This window comes from Mirounga leonina, unplaced genomic scaffold (assembly GCF_011800145.1).
Source record: "Mirounga leonina isolate KUSES-001 unplaced genomic scaffold, KU_Mleo_1.0 Mir_91, whole genome shotgun sequence".
Lineage (NCBI taxonomy): Eukaryota > Metazoa > Chordata > Mammalia > Carnivora > Phocidae > Mirounga > Mirounga leonina.
In genome coordinates, this window is record NW_023270839.1 from 18650768 (window position 1) to 18671446 (window position 20679).

General features: G+C 37.2%; 1 protein-coding gene across 11 annotated transcripts in view; it reads left to right on the plus strand.

Annotated features, from left to right (window-relative positions):
* Positions 1-20679, plus strand: part of MGA (MAX dimerization protein MGA) — a 159103-nt gene that overhangs the window by 79493 nt on the left and 58931 nt on the right. For all 11 annotated transcript variants that reach the window (XM_034994280.1, XM_034994281.1, XM_034994286.1 and 8 more), the window contains 3 exons: positions 17395-18343; positions 19120-19198; positions 19319-19414. In XM_034994280.1, the coding sequence (XP_034850171.1) occupies positions 17395-18343; positions 19120-19198; positions 19319-19414 (1124 nt within the window). The remainder of the gene's footprint in view (positions 1-17394; positions 18344-19119; positions 19199-19318; positions 19415-20679) is intronic.

The window sequence follows — 20679 nt, forward strand, 5'->3', positions numbered from 1 at the left end:
TCCCCCCTCTCATGTGCTCTCTCTCTCTCATTCTCTCTGTCTCAAATAAATAAATAAAATCTTTAAAAAAAATTATTTCAGTGACCATTATAAATAGTGCAGTTATGGATATTCTAGTTTGGGTTCACATTTGAGTGCTTTCTTTGGAGCATATACTTGGAAGTGGAATTGCTTAATCATAGGGTATACATATGTGGTTTTTTTTTTTTTTTAAGATTTTATTTATTTGAGAGAGAGAGCATGAGTGAGGGGAGGGGCAGAGGCAGAGGGAGAAGTCGACTCCCCACTGAGCAGGGAGTTGTACGTGTGGCTTGATCCCAGGACCCTGGGATCATGACCTGAGCCTAAGGCAGGCTCTTAACCTAGCTGAGCCACCTAGGTGCCCCGTATGGTTAGCATTAGTATAAGTCCTCACATAGTTTTATCAACTTATTCTTCCACAGTCAGTGAGTAAGAATTGAAGTTGCTCAACATCCCTACCAGGTTTAGTGTATTTTTTCTTTTTCATTTTAGCTATTCCGGTGAGTGTAGTGGCAAAGTATTGTGGGTTTTTAAATTTTTTTAATTTTTATTTTAAACTTTTTTTTTTTTTTTTAGATTTTTATTTATTTATCTGACAGAGACACAGCGAGAGAGGGAACACAAGCAGGGGGAGTGGGAGAGGGAGAAACAGGCTTCCCACTGAGCAGGGAGCCCGATGCGGGGCTTGATCCCAGGACCCTGAGATCATGACCTGAGCCGAAGGCAGACGCTTAACGACTGAGCCACCCAGGCACCCCAAACTTTTTTTTTTTTAAGATTTTATTTATTTATTTAAGAGAGCAAGTGAGTGAGAGCACAAGCAGGGTGAAGGGCAGAGGAGGGAGAAGCAGACTTCCTACTGAGCAGGGAGCCGGATGTGGGACTTGATCCCGGGATCATGTCCTGAGCCGAGGCAGATGCTTAACCATCTAAGCCACCCAGGAGCCCCCCGCCCCCCTTTTTAAAGATTTTATTTATTTATTTGTCAGAGAGAGCAAGAGTACAAGCAGGGGGAGAGGCAGGCCGAGGGAGAAACTCTCCTTGACGAACAGGGAGCTGGATGTTGGACTCAATCCCAGAGCTCTAGGATCATGACCTGAGCCGAAGGCAGATGCTTAAGTGATTGAGCCACCCAAGCATCCCTATTGTGGGTTTTTTAAAGTTGCGGTAAAATATACATAACATGAAGTTTACCATTTTAACCATTTTTAAGTGTACAGTTGAATGGCATTAAGTACATTTTACAGTTTTTTGTAAACATCTCTACTATCCATTTCTAGACATTTTCTTCATCCTAAATACATACTTTATACCCATTAAGTGATAACTGTTCATCTGTGCTCCTGGTAACTTCTCTTCTACTTTCTGTCTGTGTTTTACCTAGTCTAGATACTTCGTATAAATGGAATCAAAGAATATTTAATCTTTTCTGTCTGGCTTCTGTCACATAGCATAATGTCTTTAAAGTTCATCCATGTTGCAACATGTATCAGTACTTGATTCTTTTTTGTGACTGAATAATCTATTTTGTGTATATACCACATTTTGTTTTTCCATTCATCTGTTGGTGGACCCTTGGGTTGCCTCTACCTTTTGGCTATTATGGATAATGTTGCTATGAACATTGTATTCAAATATCTCTTAGAGACTCTGCTTTCAGTTATTTTGGTTATTTTTCCAGAAGTGGAATATATGGATCTTGTGGTAATTCTATTTTTAATTTTTTGAGGAACCACCGTACTGTTTTTCATAGTGACTGAACTCTTTCACATTTTCACCCACTGCACAAGGGTCCAATTTCTCCACATCTTTGCCAACATTTGTTACTATTATTATTTTTTTAATAGTCACTTAATCATTTAATGGGTATGAAGTGGTATCACTGTGGTTTTGATTTCTGTTTCCCTTATGAATAGTGATGTTGAACATCTTTTCATGTATTGGCCATTTGTGTATCTTCTTTGGGGGAAATATCTAAGTCCTTTGCCCATTTTCAAATTGTTTTTTTGTTGTTGAGTTGTGACAGTTCTTTATAATAGATGTTAATCCATTATTAAGTAAATGATTTGCAGATATTTTTCTTTTTTGTGTGAGTTGACTCTGATAGTGTCCTTTGTTGTACAAAAGCAAGTTTTTAATTTTGATGAAGTATAATTTTTCTGTTTTTTTTCTGTTTGTCCTCTTGGTGTCCTGTTTATTTATTTATTTTGTGGGTGTCCTGTTTAAAGAACCAGTACCAAATTCAAGGTTATAAACATTTTCCCATGTGTTTTGTACTAAGAGTTATTGAGAATTAGCTCTTAAATTTAGGCCTTTGATCCATTTTGCATATTTTTTTAAACTTTCTATTTATTTAAGTAATCTCTACACCCAGCCTGGGGCTTGAACTCAGGACCCTGAGATCAAGAGTTGCATGCTTCTCTAACTGAGCCAGCCAGGTGCTCCCATTTTGAGTATGTTTATGAGTGTTAAAAGGGCCAATTTTATTGTTCTGCATATGTATACCCAATTTTCCCAGCACCGTTTGTTAAAAAGACTTTTTCATATAAATGGTCTTGGCACTCTTGTTGAAAATCAGTTGACCATATATGTCGGGGTTCATTTCTGGGCTGTCTGTTCTGGTCTATATGTATATGTCTGTTCTTAATCTGGTACCAGTGGTTTGATTACTTTAACTTTTGTAGTAGGTTTTGGGTTTGAGAGGTGTGGGAGTCTCCCAACTTTGTTCTTGTTTTTCAAGATTGGCCATGTGAGATCCCTTGAGATGCCATTTGAATTTTAGTATCACTTTTTCTGCAAAAAGGACCATTGTTTTATTTTTGATAAGGATTACACTGCATCTCTGTGTTGCTTTGGGTAGTGTTGTTACCTTAACAATATTATATTTTCCAGTCCATGGACATGGGATATCTTTCCATTCAGGTCTTTAATTTCTTTCAGCAATAATGTATAGTTTTCAGTGTAAGTCTTTGCGTCCTTGGTTAAATCTATTTCTGTGTATTTTATTCTTTTTGATGCTATTGCAAATAGAACGGTTTACTTAATTTTCTTTTTGAGAAAAAATTTTTTAAGATTTTTTTTTTTTTTTTAATTTATTTGAGACAGAGAGAATGAGAGAGAGAGAGCACATGAGATGGGGGAGGGTCAGAGGCAGAAGCAGGCTCCCTGCTGAGCAGGGAGCCCGACGCGGGACTCGATCCCGGGACTCCAGGATCATGACCTGAGCCGAAGGCAGTCGCTTAACCAACTGAGCCACCCAGGCGCCCGAGAAAAAATTTTTTATATTGTATATTGCTCAGTATAGAAATATTGCTGATACTTCTTGACTTTTGTATTTTGTAGTTTTGCTGCATTTGTTTATTAACTGATTTTTTTTCCTGTGTGTGTATTCTTTAGAGTTTTCTACATATAAGATCATGTCAGCTATGAATAGAGGTAGCTTTATTCCTTTTTCAGTTTGAATGTATATTATTTCTTGCTTAATTGCTGTAGCTAGAACTTCCAGTATTATGTTGAATAGCAGGGGTGAAAGGAGCATGTGGTTTTAATTTGCATTTTTTTTTAATTAGTAAAGTTTTTATATTCGTTTTTATATACTTACTGGCTATTGGGAGTGCTCAGGTAGTTATACACGTGAGGGTCTGTTCTTGGATACCATTTTTCCCCTTTGATTAGTTTGTCTACCCTTAGGTAAAATATTGTTTTAATTAGTATAGCTTTGTAATGGTAATTGCCTGACTTTTAGGTTCCACCTACAGTCCTTCCCTACTCCACCTGAGCCACCCCCCTTTTTTAGAAAAAAATAGTCATTGTTGGTTCTTACCTACTTTGATGTATTTATTATCTTGTCTCTTTATCTAGTGTATTACTCTTGTAGAATGCTGCAATGCCTTTTTCTCCAGTTTTGCCCTTATTTGTCAGAGTTTTGATTTTTTTGATTTTTATTTTTTTTAGAGAGAGAGAGGGAGTGCCTATGCACGGGGAGGGGGGGCAGAGGGAGAGAGAGAATCCCAAGCAGGTTCCACGCCCAGTGTGGAGCCCAATATGGGGCTGGATCCGACGACCCTGAGATCATGACCCAAGCTGAAACTAAAAGTCGCTTAACCGACTGAGCCACCCAGGCACCCCAGACTTTTACTTCTTTGTTTAATTCTTCAGGGTCTACTGATTGCCTTAAAATAAAAGAAAATTTTAAGTGAAAGGAGTACTATTTTGTTTCAACACCAAGTCTGCAGTTTAGTTCTGACACTGACTCCATAAGTTTGGAGGTACGGTCCCCGAGAAGACTGCCCCTACTTCAGATGCCATCGTCAGGTAGGGTCTCCAAGCTACTTGGACTTTTTACCAAGTGGCTATGAATTCATAGGTTCCCATGACCACCCTCAGGTTTACTAATTCACCAGAATAACTCAAGAGAACTCAGAAAGGACTATACTTATGAGAGCAGTTTTATTATAAAGGATACAGGTTAGAATCATGAATCATCCAGATGAAGAGACTCAATGTGAGGTCAGGAAGGTCTCAAATGTAAAGCCTCCGTGCCCTTTCCCTAGGAGGCATAGGGTATGTCACTCTCCTGGCATATTGATATGTTCACCAGGTAGGAAGCTCCATCGAGTTCTGGTGTCCACTTTTAGTTGAGGTTTCATTAAGTAGGTGAGATTGATTAAATCATTGGTTAGGTGATTGAACTTAATCTTCAGCCTCCCCTCCCTCCCTTGGAGGTAAGGCTGCTTTGTAGTCCGAATCCTCTAATCACAGAGTTGGTTTATCTAGTGCCCAGCCCCCATCATGAAGCTATCTAGGAGCTCACTGTTGTTACCTCATTAGCATAATCTTAGATGTGATCCAGTGGGCTCATGAATAGCAAAAGACATTTCTGTCACTTAGGAATTTCCAAGTGTTTTAGAAACTTCGTGCCAGGAACACTGGAGGAAGACCAGACAAATTATTATATGCTGAATATATATACATAATTTAAAAAGCTTAACTAAAACCACATGGTGAAAAATACACTCTTACTTCACTCCTCTTCACCCCCTGTATTTCTTCATAGAGGATATTTGTTTTTCCACTTATAATCATTTCTTGTGATATTTGCTTCTGTCTAAATCATATACAGTGCCAGCTAATTACCATTTTACATGTTACCCAAATCTTTCAGTTGTTATTCTTTTCTCATTTTATCAGTATATTTGTCACAAAAATATCCATTTTTAATGTTACAATATAAATTTTCTATACCGTTGAGCCAAGTGGTATACCATAACATTTTCTTGTATTACTTTGTTTTTTAGTAATTATTGCCATTTTTCCCTTTTCCTTAGTTTTCTTTAGGCCTAGTGTTAATTCTTTTCAAATTCTTCAGTTAAACTTGAAATTTCTCAGTTTATTCACACACATACTTTCATCTAATTAAAGTAAAAATTTTTTGTCTCGTCTGAACACTGTCTTCAGTTGCTCTTTATCTTCCTTTGCTAATCTGAAATGGTTGTTCTCTAAGACCATACAAAGCTGCCTTGGGATTTCACTTTGCTGTCATCCTGCTGACTACATTTACCTTTCCCTTATGTAGGTCCTCCTGTTTCTTATATTTTAAGCTGTCTGAGTTGCTTTGTGTTCTCTTTTTTTTCTCAAGTACCTCTTTCAGTAGTTCCCTCAGAAAGGATGTATGGAACATAGAATTTTAGAATATTTAAATAAAATCACTTCTGATGGAGGGGTGCCTCTGTGGCTCAGTCAGTTTAAGCGTCTGCCTTTGACTCAGGTCTGATCCCCCAGGGTCTTGGGATCGAGCCTTGCATTGGGCTCCCCGCACAGTGGGGGTCTGCTTCTTCCTCTCCCTCTGTGCTTGCGTGCGCTCTCTCTCTTTCTCAAGTAAATAAATCTTTGTTTTTTAAGAATTTTTTTATTTCTTTTTTAATTTTTATTTTTTATTTTTTAAAGATTTTATTTATTTGACAGAGAGAGAGACAACAGTGAGAGAGGGGGAACACAAGCAGGGGGAGTGGGAGAGAGGGAGAAGCAGGCTTCCTGCTGAGCAGGGAGCCCAATGTGGGGCTTGAACCCAGGACCCTGGGATCATGACCCGAGCCGAAGGCAGACACTTAATGACTGAGCCACCCAGGTGCCCCAATAATTTTTTTTTAAATTTATTTATTCATTTTAGACAGAGATAGTGAGAGAGAGAGCAGGAGTAGTGGGGAGAGGCAGAGGAAGAGGGAGAGGCAGGCTCCCTGCTGAGCAAGGGAGCCCGATGTGGGGCTCCATCTCAGGACCTGGAGATCATGACCTGAGCTTAAGGCAGATGTGTAACCACCTGAGCCCCCAGGCGCCCCTCAAGTAAATAAATCTTTAAAAAAAATCACTTCTGATGGAAATAGTCTTTCAACCTGCTTCACCCCTTTCAGCCTTTTAATTTTCTTCTTGCATGGTGAAAAATAACTTTGTTATATGTTTCCTCATATGTTATAAATTTATTTGGTCGGGTATCTTTGCTTGAAAATGTGTTCCAGTTTCCTGTTGAGAAGGTTTTTTTTTTTTTTTTTTTTTAAAGTAAGCTCTATACCCAATGCAGGGCTTGAACTGACAACGCTGAGGTCAAGAGTCACATGTTCTACTGACTGAGCCAGCCAGCTGCCCTCACTGTTGAAGTTTGATGCCTTTTTGATTCTTGGTCATTTGAAGCTCTTAACATCTTTTGTTGTTGATCCCCTTATATTATGAAATTTCACAGTGATGAGCTTTGGTATGGTTCTTATTTTTGTGCTGCATTTTTCAATCAAGAAATTCATGTTCCTTAGTTCTAGGAATATATTTAGTATTATTCTGGTACATTTTCCACTTAAAGTTTTCTTTTGGTTGTTCCATCTCCTGGATTGATTATTTTACATGGTCTTTTTTTTCTTCTGTCATTATCTTTTGCTTTATTTTATATGAGGTTTCCTTGATTTAACTTATAACTTACTGAAACTTTTATTGCAGCTATCAGATTTCATTTTCTGAGAACTCTGTTTTCTTTTGCATTCTACAGTCCCTTTTTCCAATGGATTTTTTTTTTTTTTTTGGTTAATCAAATAAGTACCAGTTTCATGGAAGCCATCTGTACACATCTTTACAGTAGTGTTTATTAAGTTAAATAACATTGTATTGTCTCCTTGTCTGTCTCCTGTACTGGTCTGTAAGTTCCTTGAGTGTAGGGGACTGTGCTTTATTTATTTTGGTAATCCCTGTGCCCAAGAAAATATACTGTCACATTGTAGATGTTCAGTTAATGTTGACTGAATGAGTTTATCCGTAGCACTTAGAGTTTTTATTTATCTATTTTAAAAAGATTTAGTTTGTCAGAGAGAGAGCGCGTGCATGCACAAGCAGGGGTTGCTGCTGGCTGAGGGAGAAGCAGGCTCCCTCCTGAGCAAGGAGCCCCATGCAGGACTCGGTCCCAGGACCCTGGGATCATGACCTGAGCTGAAGGCAGACACTTAACTGACTAAACCATCCAGGTGTCCCACACTTAAAGCTTTTAAAATGTGTTTCAGAGTGACTGGTATATGTCATATTTATTTGTTGCATTGATTATGTGCTATCAACAGAAAAGTGATCCTTTTCTTCAAATTGTACAAATTGTTTGTTTTGCTTGTATTCTTGCTTAAATAATCTTTCACCTCATTTGAATAGACTTCTTAGAACTGAAAATTCAGGGTTGTATGCAAAATCCTCCCGCCAAGACAAATTTTCATGCTTTATGCATAAAGTTTTTTTTGGAAGATAAGGAGAGATACTTTCTGAGAATCTTTCTAAGAGCAAGTTTAATTCCTCAGGAAAATGTGAAAGCAATTATTGCAATAGCAGCCAAGATCTAGCTTTAGGAAGTTCTCAGCTACTGAAAACAAATTCAGGTCATGTGGTTAAATGAAAAGAAGATACAGATTTTTTTCTACATTTTGGGAGTTAATGTCTTGAAATGTGAAGGTAATGAGAGAACTTTAATTAAATAATTTTCAATTACTTGATATAGAATGGCATTTCTTTGTGAACTTATGTAAAGACTGACATTATAGGGAGGAGAAAAAAAGGGCTTGTTTTGCTTAACCTTTTAAAAAGGATGAAGGAGGGGAGCCTGGGTGGCTTAGTCATTAAGTGTCTGCCTTCGGCTCAGGTCATGATCCCAGGGTCCTGGGTTCGAGCCCCACATTGGGCTCCCTGCTCAGCAGGAAGCCTGCTTCTCCCTCTCCCATTCCCCCTGCTTGTGTTCCCTCTCTTGCTGTGTCTGTCAAATAAATAAAAAATCTTAAAAAAAAAAAAAAAAGACAAAGGAAACTGGATTGCGAAACTAAATTTATTAAAAATCCTTGAATTGTCACTTAAAATGGTGGATTTTATTTCTTATGTTTTTGTTTTTAGCGATTCTGACAGGTGTGAGGTGATACTATGGTTTTTGATTGCATATCCCTGATGATAAGTGAGGTTGAACATCTTTTCATGTGTCTGTTGGGCATCTGTAGGTCTTCTTTGGAAAAATGTTCATGTCTTCTGCCCATTTTTAATTGGATTATTTATTTTTTTGGTGTTGAGTTGTTTAAGTCTTTATATATTTTGGATATTAACCCCTACTGGGGCATATTGTTTGCAAATATCTTCTCCTGTTCAGTAGGTTGTCTTTTTATTTTGTTGATGATTTCCTTTGCTCTGCAGAAGTTCTTTATTTTGGGGTAGTCGTTTTTTTGCTTCTGTTTCCCTCACCAAAGGAGACATATCTAGAAAAATGTTTCTATGGCTGATGTCAAGAGATAACTGCGTATGTTTTCTTCTAGGAATTTTCTGGTTTCAGGTCTCATGTTTAGGTCTTTAATCTATTTTGAGTTTATTTTTGTGTATGGTGTAAGGAAGTGGTCCAAGAAATGTGTTGGTGAGGATGTGGAGAAAAAGGAACTCTTGGCACTGTTGATGGGAATGTAGGCTAGTGCAGCTACTCTGGGAAACAGTGTGGAGTTCCTAAAAAAATTAAAATAGAATTATCATATCCAATAATTCCCCTAGTGGATATTTACCCAAAGAAAATGAAAACTCTAATTTGAAAACATATGTGCATCCCTGTGTTTATTGCTGCATTATTTACAATAGCTAAGATATGGAAGCAGCTTGAGTTGCTTCATATGGTATTTATCTTTCTCTGATTGACTTATTTCACTTACCATTATACCCTTTAGGTCCATCCATGTTGTTTGCAAATGGCAAGATTTCATTCTTTTTTATGGCTGAGTAAATTTCCATTTCCATATTATCACATCTTCTTTATCCATTCTTCTGTGGATGCACAGTTAGGTTGAATAAAGCTTTTTAAAGAAAGCATAAAGAAAAATCTATTTTTCACCAGTTAAGTGAAATTTTTGAAAGAGGGAACTTGTTTTAGCTTTCACATTTAAGTTTGTAATCCATCCTGGCTTAGTTTTTGTGTATGGTGTGAGGATGAAGGTCAAGGCTCATATTTTTCCATGCAGCTGTCTAGTGGCTACGATCATTTATTTGAAAGACCTTTAAAATTGTCATGTTTTTGAAAATCAGGTGACTATATATATAGTTGGATCTACTCTTGTACTAAGTTTTCCACTTACTAGTTTATTCTTTTGCCAGTACCATTCGGTTTTGATGACATTAGATATAATAAATCTTGGAATCCAGTAGTGTAACCCTCCAACCTTTGATAGCATATAGAAATACAATTGATATTTATATATTGATTTTGTATCTTATTACCTTGCTGAATTCACTTACTAGTTTGTAATTCTTTGGATTTTCTTTTTTTTTTTTTTAAAGATTTTATTTTTTTATTTATTTGAGAGAGAGAGCACAAGACGGGAGGAGGGTCAGGGGGAGAAGCAGACTCCCCACTGAGCGGGGAGCCCGATGTGGGACTCGATCCCAGGACTCCGGGATCATGACCTGAGCTGAAGGCAGTCACTTAACCAACTGAGCCACCCAGGAGCCCAATTCTTTGGATTTTCTACACACACAATTGTGCTGTCTGTGAACAAAGTTAACATAAGGGCTGTAAATGCTGTACCAGCTTTGCACTTGTGGGATAAATATTACTGGGTTATAATAACAGCCTTTTTAATATTGTCAGATTCATTTGCTAATATTTTGTTGAGGGTTTTTAAATGTAAATTCATGATGGATATTTGTAGTTTTATTCTGATATGTTGGTTTCAAGGTTATGCTTTCTTCATAAAACAAGTTGTAGATTGTTGCATTGACCTGCATTTTTCTGGATTTGTGCAAGATTAGTATTTTTTTCATTATGTGTTTGATAGACTTCATCAGGGAAGCCTTGGAGTTTTCTTTGTTGGCAGGTTTCAGATCACAGATTCAGTTCTCTATTGTTTCCTGTTTCATTGTTTTATTTTTCCTCTCATCTTTATTTCTTCTTTCTTCTTACTTTTGCTTTAATTTGCCTATTTTAGAACAGGGCTTGGCAGACTAAGACCTGTGGACCATACGTAGCTCACCATTTGTTTTGCATGGCCTGCAAATTAAAAATGATTTATATATATATATATTTTAAAGATTTTATTTATTTATTGGACAGAGACAGTGAGAGAGGGAACACAAGCAGGGGCGGTGGGAGAGGGAGAAGTAGGCTTCTGGCAGAGCAGGGAGCCCGACGTGGGGCTCGATCCCAGGACCCTGGGATCATGACCTAACTGAAGGCAGACACTTAATGACCGAGCCACCCAGGTGCCCCTGATTTTTAAATTTTTAAATAGGTAGGGAAAAAGAATAAAAGAAGAGTAATATTTTGTCACATGTGAAAATTATATAGTATTCAAATTACATTGTCCATTTGTTGCAATACAGTTATGCTCATTTGTTTATATATTGTCTGTGCTTTTATGTTACAGTGGCAGAGTTGAGTAGTTGTAATAGAAACTGTATGGACCTCAAAGCCTAAAATTTTTACCATCTAGCACTTAGCAAACAAATTTATCACCCCTAAGATAATTGATTTTAGACTTTTTACTTAAAGCTATAAAATTTCCTCTGAGCATTGGTTTAGGTGCCTTCTACAAATTTTGGTATGTTACACTGATATTTGTTACTGATTTGTAGCTTGATTCTATTGTTAGAGAACATGTGACTTAAAACCTTTGAAATAGAAATTTATTGTGACTTTGCTTTATTGTCATATGGTCAGTTTTGATTAATACTAAATGCACACTTGAAAATGTATGTGTTGCATATTTGCTGGATGTAGTGTTCTGTAGTTTTCTCAGGTAAGTATGATACTATTGTTCATTTCTTTCTCAGTTTGTCTGTCTGTACGATGTCCTCTATCAGTTACTGAGAAAGGTATGTTAAAATCTCCCATCAGAGTCAGCGGACTTGTCTTTTTCTTTGTAGTACTATAAACTTTTGCTTAAACTATCTTGAAGGTATATGATAAGGTATATATACTTTTAGGATTGTTGTCTTTTTGATGAATTGAATTCATAAAATTTTTATAAGGTCCCTTTTTATCTTTGATGGTACTTATTTTTATTTTTTTAAAAATATTTTATTTGATAGAGACAGATAGTGACAGAGATAGTGAGAGAGAGCAAAAGCAGGGGGAGAGGCAAAGGGAGAGGAAGAAGCAGTCTCCCCGTGGAGCAGGGAGCCTGATGCTGGGCTCAGTCCCAGGACACTGGGATCATGACCTCAGCCAAAGGCAGACGCTTAACCGACTGAACCACCCAGGCACCCCTTATTTTATTTTTTTTAAAAGATTTTATTTATTTATTTGAGAAAGGAGAGAGTGAGAGAGATCATGAACGGGGGGCAGGGTTAGTGGTGGAGGGAGAAGCTGACTCCTTGCTGAGCAGAGCCCGAGGTGGGACTCATCCCAGGATCCTGGGATCATGACATGAGCCAAGGCAAGACGCTTAACCGACTGAGCCATCCAGGCGCCCTGATAGTACTTAAAGTGTACTTTGATGTTATTGAGCCACCATGGCTTTCTTCTGATTTTCTGTTTACATGGTTTTATCTTTTTCCCTTCTTTCACTTTGAATCTATTTCTGTCATTGGATTTAAATTGTGTGGTGGTTTTTTTTTTTTTTTAAGCAGCTTATAGTTGGAACTTTTTTCTTTGTTCACTGTTAAAATCTATTGACCTTTATCTGGATTGTTCATTTACATTTAATGTTATCACTGATAGGGCTAGTTTTTAAGCATTCCATCTTGATATTTTCTGCTTTTCTCGTGTTCTTCGATTATATTTCCTTGTTTTCATTTGGATTGAGTTTTTTAAATTACATTTATATTGCCTCTTGCCTTTTTAGCTATGCCTCTTTTTTCTTTCTTTTTAAAAAGTGGTTGTATTAGTCTGCTTAGGTTGGTATAACAAAATACCATAGACTGTGGCTTAAACAATGAAAATTAGTTTTCTCACAGTTCTGGAGGCTGGAAAGTCTAAGGTAATGGTTTTGGCAGGGTTCTGTTTCTGTTGCAAACTCTCATCCTGGCTTATAGACAGCTGCCTCTGAGCTGTGTCTTCACGTAGAGTGGGGAGAGACCACCCCCACCTTTATGACCTCATTTAACCTTACTTATGTCTTCAAGACTCTTTCTCCATGTACAGTCACATTGGGGGTTAGAACTTCAACATAGGAATTTGGGAGGGACACAGTTCAATCCATTGCAGTGCTTGTAAAGATTATAATGTGCACCCTTAATTTATAAAGTAGAATTCAGTTAGTTGTAGCATTACATGTATAGCTAATTATAAGGACAGTCCTTACAGTTCATGTCTTTGTACATGTGTTATAAATTCCCCAAACATTATTATTTTATTTGCTTTAAACAGTAGTCACTTAATGAAATCTAAGAAAAAGTGTTATAAATGCTCACATATTTATTTTTCATTCATTCTTGGATCCATTTTCGTATTGGTTCCTGTCCAGTCAAAGAACTTCCTTAGTATATATTTATTAACTTTCTAAAAATTGAGATTAATTCATTGCCATAAAATTCGCCCTTTTATTTTTTAAAATTTATTTTTATTTTTATTTTTTTTAAGTAGGCTCCATGCCCAGTGTGGAGCCTAATGTGGGGCTTGAACTCATGACCATGAGATCAAGATCTGAGCTGATATCAAGAGTTGGATGCTTAACAGACTGAGCTACCCAGGTTCCCCTAAAATTTATCCTTTTAAAGTGTATAGTTTAGTGGTTTTTAGTATACTCATAGAATTGTGCAGCCATGACCACAGGTTTGTTTTTTTTTTTTTTTTAAGTATATACTTATACTGACGACAGATGTTTTTAGGACATTTTTGTCACCCCCAAGATGAACCCCTTGCCCTCTGTTAGTCACTCCTCACTTTCCCACATCCCCTCCTCAACACCACCCCATCCATATACAACTATGGATTTGTCCGTTTTGGACATTCATAGAAATGCAGTTATATAATATGTGTGGTCTTCTACTTAGCATGACTTCTTCAGGGTTCATCCATGTTGTAGTGTGTATCTGTATCTGTATATATTTTTAAAGATTTTATTTATTTATTTGACAGACAGAGAACAAAAGCGGGGGGGGGGGAGGTGGTGGGAGAGGGAGAAGCAGGCTTCCCGCTGAGCAGGGAGCCTGATGTGGGGCCGATCCCAGGACCCCGGGATCATGACCCGAGCCAAAGGCAGACGCTTAAAGTTAAACTGAGCCACCCAGGCGCCCCTGTATTGTTTCTTTTATTGCTGAAAAATAATCTTCTATGGATGTGGCACATTTTATATATCCATTATATATTAGTTGATAGACATTAAAGTTATTTCCACTTTCTAGCTGTTATGAATAAGGTAAGCCTGTTCTTTCTCCACTTAATTGTTTTGGTACTCTTGGCAATTGAAGATCATTTGATAGAAATGTGGGTGTATATTACTAAACTCTGAATTATGTTCAGTTGATCTCTGGTTTGCTTTATGCCAATATCATCACACCGTTATGATGACTACAGCTTTGTAGTAAGTTTTGAAATTGTGAAATACAAGTTTTAGAGAACTTCATTCCTATTTTTCAAGATTTTTTGGGTTATTTTGAGATCCTTGCATTTTCATGTGTAATGTTAAGATCACCTTGTGAATTTTTTACAAAAGTCCCAGGTGGGATCTTGATAAGGAAGTATTGCTGTTGTACCAATATTAAGTGTTACAGTACATAAATGTAGGGTATATCTTATTTAGGTTGTCTTTAATTTCTTTCAACAGTGTTCTGTAATTTTCTGTGTACAAGTCTTACACTTTTTTGGTTCAGTTTATTACTATTTTATTCTTATTGATGCTGTTTTAAATGGAAATGGAATTTTTTTCTTTCATTTTTGATACTTCTCATTTGTAGAAATAACATTTTTTGTGTATATTGATCTTGGATACTCTTGCTAAACTCATTTATTAGTTCCAGTAGGTTTTTAGTGGTTTCCTTAGGATTTTCTGTATACAAGATCATGTCATCTGAAAATTTCTGAATAGAAAATTTTACTTTGTCCTTTTCAGTCTGGGTGTTTTTTATTTACTTTTCTTCCCTGGTCACCTGGTGGAACCTCTAGTACAATTGAATCCAAGTTGTGAGAGCTAACTAAGTTCTTACCTTGTTTCTGATCTTAGGAGGTAGTATTTCTTGTGCAGTCTCAGTTTTCTCAGCTGTCTGAAAATTGTCTATCTTTGAAGGCTTCTTTGGTAATCTGGAACATTAGGTTGACTCTTTCAATACTGTTCTCTTTCAATACTATCATTCCATTGTTTTCTGGCTTACATTGTTTCCTGTGAGTAGTCAGTCTGTTCTTGTTGTTTCTCTAATGTGTCTTTTTTCCTGATGTTTATAAGACTTTTCTCTTGATCTTTAATTTTCGGCTGCCTGATCTTTATGTGCCTAGGTTTGACTTTCTTTTTATTTATTCTCCTATGTATTAGCTGAGATTCTTGGATCTGTGGGTTAAAATCTTCTACTTTTGGGGTATTTTTGTTCATTTTTCTATCCAAATGTTCTCCTTTCTTTCTAAATGCCTTTTAGGAAGTGCAGTTCATACTATGTTAGGTCGTTTGGTGTTGTCCCACAGATTTGACACACCTTTTTCTTTTTTTTTTTTGTACCCTTCATCTAGGTGATTTACTTTAATAAATTTTAGCTTCATGTTTCAGATGTGTTAGGGGTGGAATTGGACTCCTCTGCGACGGGAACTTGGAATCTAAGTTGTGGGAGAGTACAAGTTCTTGGTTTTCAGGCCAGCTTCCTGCATCACTGCTGCTTATTCTGCGGAAGTGCCCTGGAGGGTAATTGGTGGGAGTGAGGACTAGTTTTCTCTTTCGGCTTCTCTAGATTTTAGTGTGCTCACACTCAGGTATTGAAAGTTTGACTGATTTCTCTGTATCTTACTAAAGATTCTTTATCACTGCTTTTTTTCTTTGTGCACTTGTGCTTCAGGCAATGTAAATGGTACTCAGCGTTTTTATTTATTTATTATTAAAAGATATCATTTATTATTTGACAGAGAGGCACACACAGCGAGAGAGGGAACACAAGCAGGCGGAGTGGGAGAGGGAGAAGCAGGCTTCCACGGAGCAGGGAGCCCGATGTAGGGCTTGATTCCAGGACCCTGGGATCATGACCTGAGTCCAAGGCAGATGCTTAACGACTGAGCCACCCAGGCGTCCCGGTACTCAGGGTTTAAAGCAGTATTCATCTGTGGCCAACTGGAGAAGGCTGGTCCCTCTCTAGAATTCAGTTCATTTGGACTTGTGACTAGAGATCTTTGAGGTCTTTAAAGAAGAGAAGGGTTTTAATTTACCTAGTGTTTTCTAATTGTTTTGACAGAATTGATTGTCTTTGTGATCTTCCACATTCTAACTGGAAGTGGAAGTCCTCCATTGAAGGATTTGAGTAAGATCAAGATCTTAAGTTGTGCAAGGAATGAGTAACTACGCATTGTTGTTAGGGTTGCTTTGTGTGTATTTGAGATTAATGAAAAATTTTACAAAGACAAGTGACTTTAATTGGGTTAGTGAGTAGTTCTAACAGATCCTCAAGTTATATTGGACAATTTATATGTTTTCAGTGGTTAATTGGGAGGAGGGGGAAGCTAAAAAGATGATTTTTTTTTTTAATGAATTATAAACACTGAGTTTAACTGGGTTGTATGTACTTGCCTTCAACTACCCTCCCCTTTTATTTTGGAAGAATTAATGGTGGATTCATTACATTGAAAGTGAGTTTTTCTATTTTATTTATTATTATTATTTTTAAAGATTTTATTTATTTGACAGAGAGACACAGTGAGAGCGGGAACACAAGCAGGGGGAGTGGGAGGGGGAGAAGCAGGCTTCCTGCGGAGCAGGGAGCCCGATGTGGGACTCGATCCCAGAACCCTGGGATCATGACCTGAGCTGAAGGCAGACACTTAATGACTGAGCCACCCATGTGCCCCGAGTTTTTCTTTTTTCTTTTTTTTTTTTTTTAAAGATTTTATTTATTTATCTGAGACAGAGAGAATGAGAGAGACACAGAGCACATGAGAGGGGGGAGGGTCAGAGGGAGAAGCAGGCTCCCTGCTCGGCAGGGAGCCCGATGCGGGACTCAATCCCAGGACTCCAGGATCATGACCTGAGCCGAAGGCAGTCGCTTAACCAACTGAGCCACCCAGGCGCCCCCGAGTTTTTCTATTTTAAAGTTTACAATCACCTGGCAGCAACATTGTGAATATACTAAGAAACTACTGGCCTGTACATTTTTAAATTGTTAAAACGTTATATTTTATGTTTTTTTTTTAAAGATTTTATTTTTAAGTAATTTCTACACCCATCATGGGGCTTATAACCCCAAGATAAAGGGTCGCATGCTCTAGCAACTGAGCCAGCCAGTTATGTTTTATGTTGTATGAATTTTATCTCAATTAAAACAGATCAGGCAGTTTGAAAGTCCTTTCCTGATGTTTATTGCAATTCTTAGTTGTAATGGACACTTGTTTGCTTTTTATTGTTAGTGGTTAATTGGTGTGTGGATTAGTTCTAGAGTTTGATTTTGGGTCATTGCCAGCTGACTTTCAAAATTGAGTTTATTTGAAAAATACCATTAGTAAATAAGTGTTATATCTTTCTTTTTATTTGTTATAAGGTTACTTACTAAAACCTACTCTTTATCCTATATAGTTTTTATGAGAAATTGATGGAAAGGATAAAAGTGTGATGTTGATAAACTGCTTTTGAGAACTTTGCCAAGTTATACAGTGTTTTTTGAAGAATGGCTCATGATATCTGATGTGTCACTTGGTTTCCAATAGTCTTTCTTTTTTTCCTCCTGAGTCTTAATTTTGCCCTTTTTAACCTCCCTCCCCTGTCTCTTCAGTCTCGTTGCCAACAATTTTGAAGACGGTTCCCATGTAGTGTCACCATTAGACCCGAATGGAAACTTCAATGTTGTTATTAAAGAGGAGCCTGTAGATGATTATGAATACGAACTTGCTGAGTGCCCGGAAGGGGTAACTATAAAACAGGAAGAGACAGATGAGGAAACAGATGTATACTCAAACAGTGATGATGATCCTATACTAGAGAAACAGCTAAAGAGGCACAATAAAGTTGATAACCTAGAAGCTGACCATCCGTCTTCTAAATGGCTACCAAATAGCCCATCAGGTGTTGCTCAAGCTAAAATGTTCAAGTTAGACGCTGGAAAGATGCCAGTAGTCTACCTGGAGCCCTGTGCTGTCACCAAAAGTACAGTGAAGATTTCTGAGCTCCCTGATAACATGCTTTCCACATCTCGAAAGGATAAATCTTCTGTATTGACAGAATTAGACTATTTGCCTACGTACATTGAAAACTCCAGTGAGACTGGCTTCTGCTTAGGCAAGGAATCAGAAAATGGTCTTAGAAAACATTCACCAGATCTCAGAGTGGTACAGAAATATCCCTTACTTAAAGAGCCTCAATGGAAATATCCTGAGCTATCTGACAGCATTAACACAGAAAGAATACCTGACAGTTCAAAGAGTTCAGCTGGGGACCCATTTTTAGGAAAAGAGGACTTGGGCAGAAGGAGAACAACTGTGCTTAAGATTTCAACAGCCTCCAAGGTTGTGAATGCTAATCAGAATGCCCCTTCAAATGTCCCTGGAAAAAGAGGGAGGCCACGAAAATTGAAACTCTCTAAGGCAGGGCGACCACCTAAAAACACAGGAAAATCTTTAACTTCTACAAAGAACACTCCTGTGGGTCCTGGGAGTACCTTTCCAGATGTGAAGCCTGATCTGGAAGACGTGGATGGTGTTCTCTTTGTTTCCTTTGAATCGAAGGTAAGATTATCATTTTCAGCATTTCTTTGGAGGTCAGATAGTGATTCTGGAATTGTATACTGGTTGATAACTAACTTAGAATCTTGTTTTTTCGAATGCACCTGCTAGGTGAAGATGTATGTGTAGGGAGGGGAGTGTCTCCAAAATGTTTGGTTTAATTAACAGGCTCCACTTAAGGTATTTTGTTTGAATGGACTTAAATGTCTGCTTTGGTTTCAGTTCATGATTGTTGAACTGTATTTAGCTGGAATTTTAAAAATTGTTGGATCTTACTGGAATTTACATCATTATGGACTCTAAAAAGGCATACATACATGAAAACTTGACTATTTTAGAATACCCCATCCTCTGATTTTCATCAACAATAACAGAGTACCACTGGGGAACTAATATTGTCTTGGAAATTCTGTTGTCTCACACAGATAGTTTATTTTACTGCAACTCTCCAACTACATTATTTTTCTTTTAGATCTTTATAGAAGCCTGGTATTTCTAAATTGGCTACAGAGAGGTTGAATTCTCTTTAGCTGGTCTTTTCCTCTCTGTTAATTGCTGAGTAATCTGTCTTTACATAGGCTATAAGAAATCAGTACATAAATTGGCATAAACAGTTTTATGAGCATATGAGCCTATTCAGATTTTTTTGCCTTTTTCCCTTCTGATTGAAATGCTGTTAATGTAGAACATTTAGAAAATATCGAATCAGAAAAAAAAGGTTCCTGGTTTACATTTAAACTTCTAGAAGTGATAGGAACTTCTTTCTTTTTTTTATATAGGAAGCTCTTGACATTCATGCAGTTGATGGGACAACTGAAGAACCCTGTAGTCTTCAGGCATCAGCCACAAATGACCCAGGTATTATATAATAGTTTAAAAGGAGAGATATTTGGGATTTGGCTCTAGAAGTGAAAGATGCAATCTTTCTTTTTCTTAGTATATAGCAACTTATTTTGTTATTGTTTGTTTTCTGAGTAGGTTGCAGAGCAAGAATTTCCCAGTTGGAAAAGGAATTGATAGAAGATTTGAAGGCCTTGCGGCATAAGCAGGTGATACATCCTGGTCTTCAAGAAGGTAATACTTAAAAAAAATAAAATAAAATACAAGCCAGTTTTTAATTTTGTTCTCTTTTTTTCTCTCCTTTCTTTTTTCCCCTTTTCTCCCTTCCCGGTTCTCCTTACCCATTTTTGTTTTTCCTCCTTCCCCCCCCCGCATCCTTGATTTCATTTCTTTTAGTGCCTCTCTCAGCTTGTGTTTTTCTCTGATTCTTTCTCTTAATTTAAAAGCTTCTCTAGGGTTATTTGTTTTTTTTTATTATAACAAAAACCTTTCCAACTCTGAAGATATTGTCTCTGTGAAGCATAATATCTTATGCATAAAAACTATCATAATAAAGTATTTTCTTCCCTATTTCTTATTTTTAAGTTTTAGTTGCTTTTGTTTTGTTTTGTTTTGTTTTTTTTAAAGATTTTTAAAAATTTATTTGACCGAGAGAGAGACAGTGAGGGAACACAAGCAGGGGAGTGGGAGAGGGAGAAGCAGGCTTCCCACTGAGCAGGGAGCCCGATGTGGGGCTCGAACCCAGGACCCTGGGATCATGACCCGAGCTGAAGGCAGACGCTTAACGACTGAGCCACCCAGGCGCCCCATAGTTGCTTTTGTTTTTGTGTGCTTTTTTTTGTGTGTGGGGGGGTCCTACTTATTCTTATATACTTAGTAATATGTAAGTGTGTAAATAGAATACTTTTCTCATTGTGTGACTGTAAACATATTTTGTGTATTTCATGTATTGCCTGGGACGTCAGTTAAAATTTTCACTATTATCTCTATTTTGTTGTAATAAATTATCTTGGCTTTGATTATGTTGCTTAATCCCGTATTTTAATACTGAAATCTATACTAGTCCTACTTCTGACGTATGGTCAGAAGGCTGGTAGTAGCCTAACACTATGTCACAACGCCTACATCATTCACCTTACTTCATTTTTATCACATAGGCATTTTATCATCTCATATCGTCACAAGAAGAACAGTATAATATTTTGAGAAAGACCACACATTCCATAATTTTTATTGTAATATATTATAATCTATTATTTTCTCTTACTGTCCCTAATTTATAAACTTTATCATAAGTATGTATGTCTAGGAAAAAACATTGTGTGTGTGTGTATGTGTGTGTATCAGGGTTTGGTACTAGGTGGTTTCAGGCATCCACTGAAGGTCTTAGAATATATCCACTGTGGGTCTTAAAATGTATCCCCTGCAGATTAGGAGGGATTGCTCTATACTTATTACCATCATAGGAACTACTGACGTTGCCACTTGCTGTAAGTGAG